The following is a 1990-nucleotide window of genomic DNA, read 5'->3' on the forward strand; positions in this document are numbered from 1 at the left end:
TGCTCCATTTTACCCTTTCAGCCTCTTGCACCATGCACTGGCCAGGTCACCCTCCTGCTGGTCCCACTGGTCTGTGTCCCCAACCATTCCCAGCATTCCCTGTGTCCACTCCTCCTGGAAGACTCTGCTCACATACATCTCTCAGCTCTGATCTACAAAGCCAAGTCTTCCTCTGCTTCTCCTCTGAGCCCCTTTTGTACCCGGGGGTGTGCCGTGCCCACTACCCCTTTTGTTATACACCATCTTGTTATTTCCACAACTAGGTTTTAAGTTCAGTGAGGATGCAGGCCACACTTCTTCTTTCGTAATAATCCCTCCTCTGTGCCTAGCAAAGAGATGAGCCTGCAGCCCAGTTTCAATAAAGATTTGTCAAGGAATCCATTGTTCCTCCTGGGAAATACTTACTAATGGTAGATATCAAATCTTGAAACCTTTCCTTAGGAAAGAGTGGGTTTTCCAGTCCTCGGAAATACAGTTTTAAAACACCAGCGACTGAATTGATATCACGTTCATTTTGATCGTCCACAAGGGGGTCTTCACCTGAGTGGAAACAAGAGACAACGTTTCAGCTTGATAAGGAGGCAGAGAACGTGCGGATGGCAGAAGGGCTGAGCGGAACCCAGCCTGGACCAGCGGAAAGGCAGGTGGGACAAGCCTCCCTCACATGTGACCCCCACCAGCACGTTTAAATCTCTTTGCAGTTTCTTATTTGAATATGTTCAAATCTATGGAAAAGTTACAAAAATAAAATAATGAACACCTATCACCTTCGCTTACGCTCATCTTGCCATATTTGCTCTTTCTCTATTTATATTTATCGTTGCTCAAAATTTGAGAGTATTTTGTAGACATCACAACATGTCACTGCTAAATACTTCAACACATTTCTCCTAAGAATAAGAAAATTCTCCTACATAACCATAGCATTATCACACCTAAGAAAATTAATAATTCTTCCAAAATAACATCGCATATGCAGCCCCCAGCCAGACATCCCCAATTGTCCCATGATATCTTTTATAGAATTTTTTCCAAAGCCAATATCTAATTAATGTTCACACAATTCATTTGGTGGTTATGTTTCTTGAGTCCTTGGAATGTAAAACAGACCCCAATATTTTTGTGTGCCGGTTTGTTTGTTACAATATTGGCTCTTTCAGAAGAGTCCAGGCCCGTTGTCTTGGAGAACGCCTCACATTCTGGCTGTGTCCGATTGTTCCTCATGATGAGACTGAGGTTAAATGTTTTTGGCAAGAATACTACGTGGGCTGTGTTGGGGACACCTTAGTGCATCCCATCAGGAGCCATGTCCGTCAGCCTGTCCCGCTACTGGTAATGCCAATTTCGATTACTGGGTTAAGGTGGTGGCCTCCAGAGCTCTACGCTGTAAAGGTATTTTTCCCCTTTGTAATAAGTAAATGATCTGTGAGTTGGTACTCAAAGTATCGTGATACTTTGAGACTGTGCGCATGTCATTGTCCTCCACACGTTTCACCGAATACTTTTATTAATAGCATCCAATGATGATTTTTGCCCAAATTAACTGTTACACTGGGGGTTAAAAAATGGCAGTTTTCTAATTCTGTCATTTCTTTTACATTTATTGTAAAGAAGAGCTTTCCCTGTGTCCTCCCGCCTCTCACCCCCTTACTTGTTAACATCTTTGCAGACTTATTTTTGTAGTTTTTAACTCGATGTGTGATGATCCATTACCATCACTATTCTTTGGGATGCTTAAATTGTTCCAAATTTGGCCAGGGGGAGTCCTTTCTTGTGTCATTTTAATGTGACCTTCATTGCACACTTCTTTGCTTTCTGGACAAAAAATTCCCTGGATCACCTTTCACTTTCCTTGACCCAGATCTGGAATCCAACATTTCTCCAAGGAGCTCTGTTTGCTTTTTAATAGTATTTAGAAACCAAGGTCTAGGTGCTAGGCGTGCTCATTGCTACAGGAGTGTGTTTTTTTTGCTTTGTTTTTCTATGAGAC

General features: G+C 42.4%; 1 protein-coding gene across 3 annotated transcripts in view; it reads right to left on the reverse strand.

Annotated features, from left to right (window-relative positions):
* Positions 1-1990, reverse strand: part of SRGAP3 (SLIT-ROBO Rho GTPase activating protein 3) — a 242111-nt gene that overhangs the window by 31005 nt on the left and 209116 nt on the right. For all 3 annotated transcript variants that reach the window (XM_012646635.1, XM_012646627.1, XM_012646643.1), the window contains one exon: positions 406-540. In XM_012646635.1, the coding sequence (XP_012502089.1) occupies positions 406-540 (135 nt within the window). The remainder of the gene's footprint in view (positions 1-405; positions 541-1990) is intronic.

Source organism: Propithecus coquereli, unplaced genomic scaffold, assembly GCF_000956105.1.
Source record: "Propithecus coquereli isolate 6110/MARCELLA unplaced genomic scaffold, Pcoq_1.0 Scaffold107, whole genome shotgun sequence".
Taxonomy (NCBI): Eukaryota; Metazoa; Chordata; class Mammalia; order Primates; family Indriidae; genus Propithecus; species Propithecus coquereli.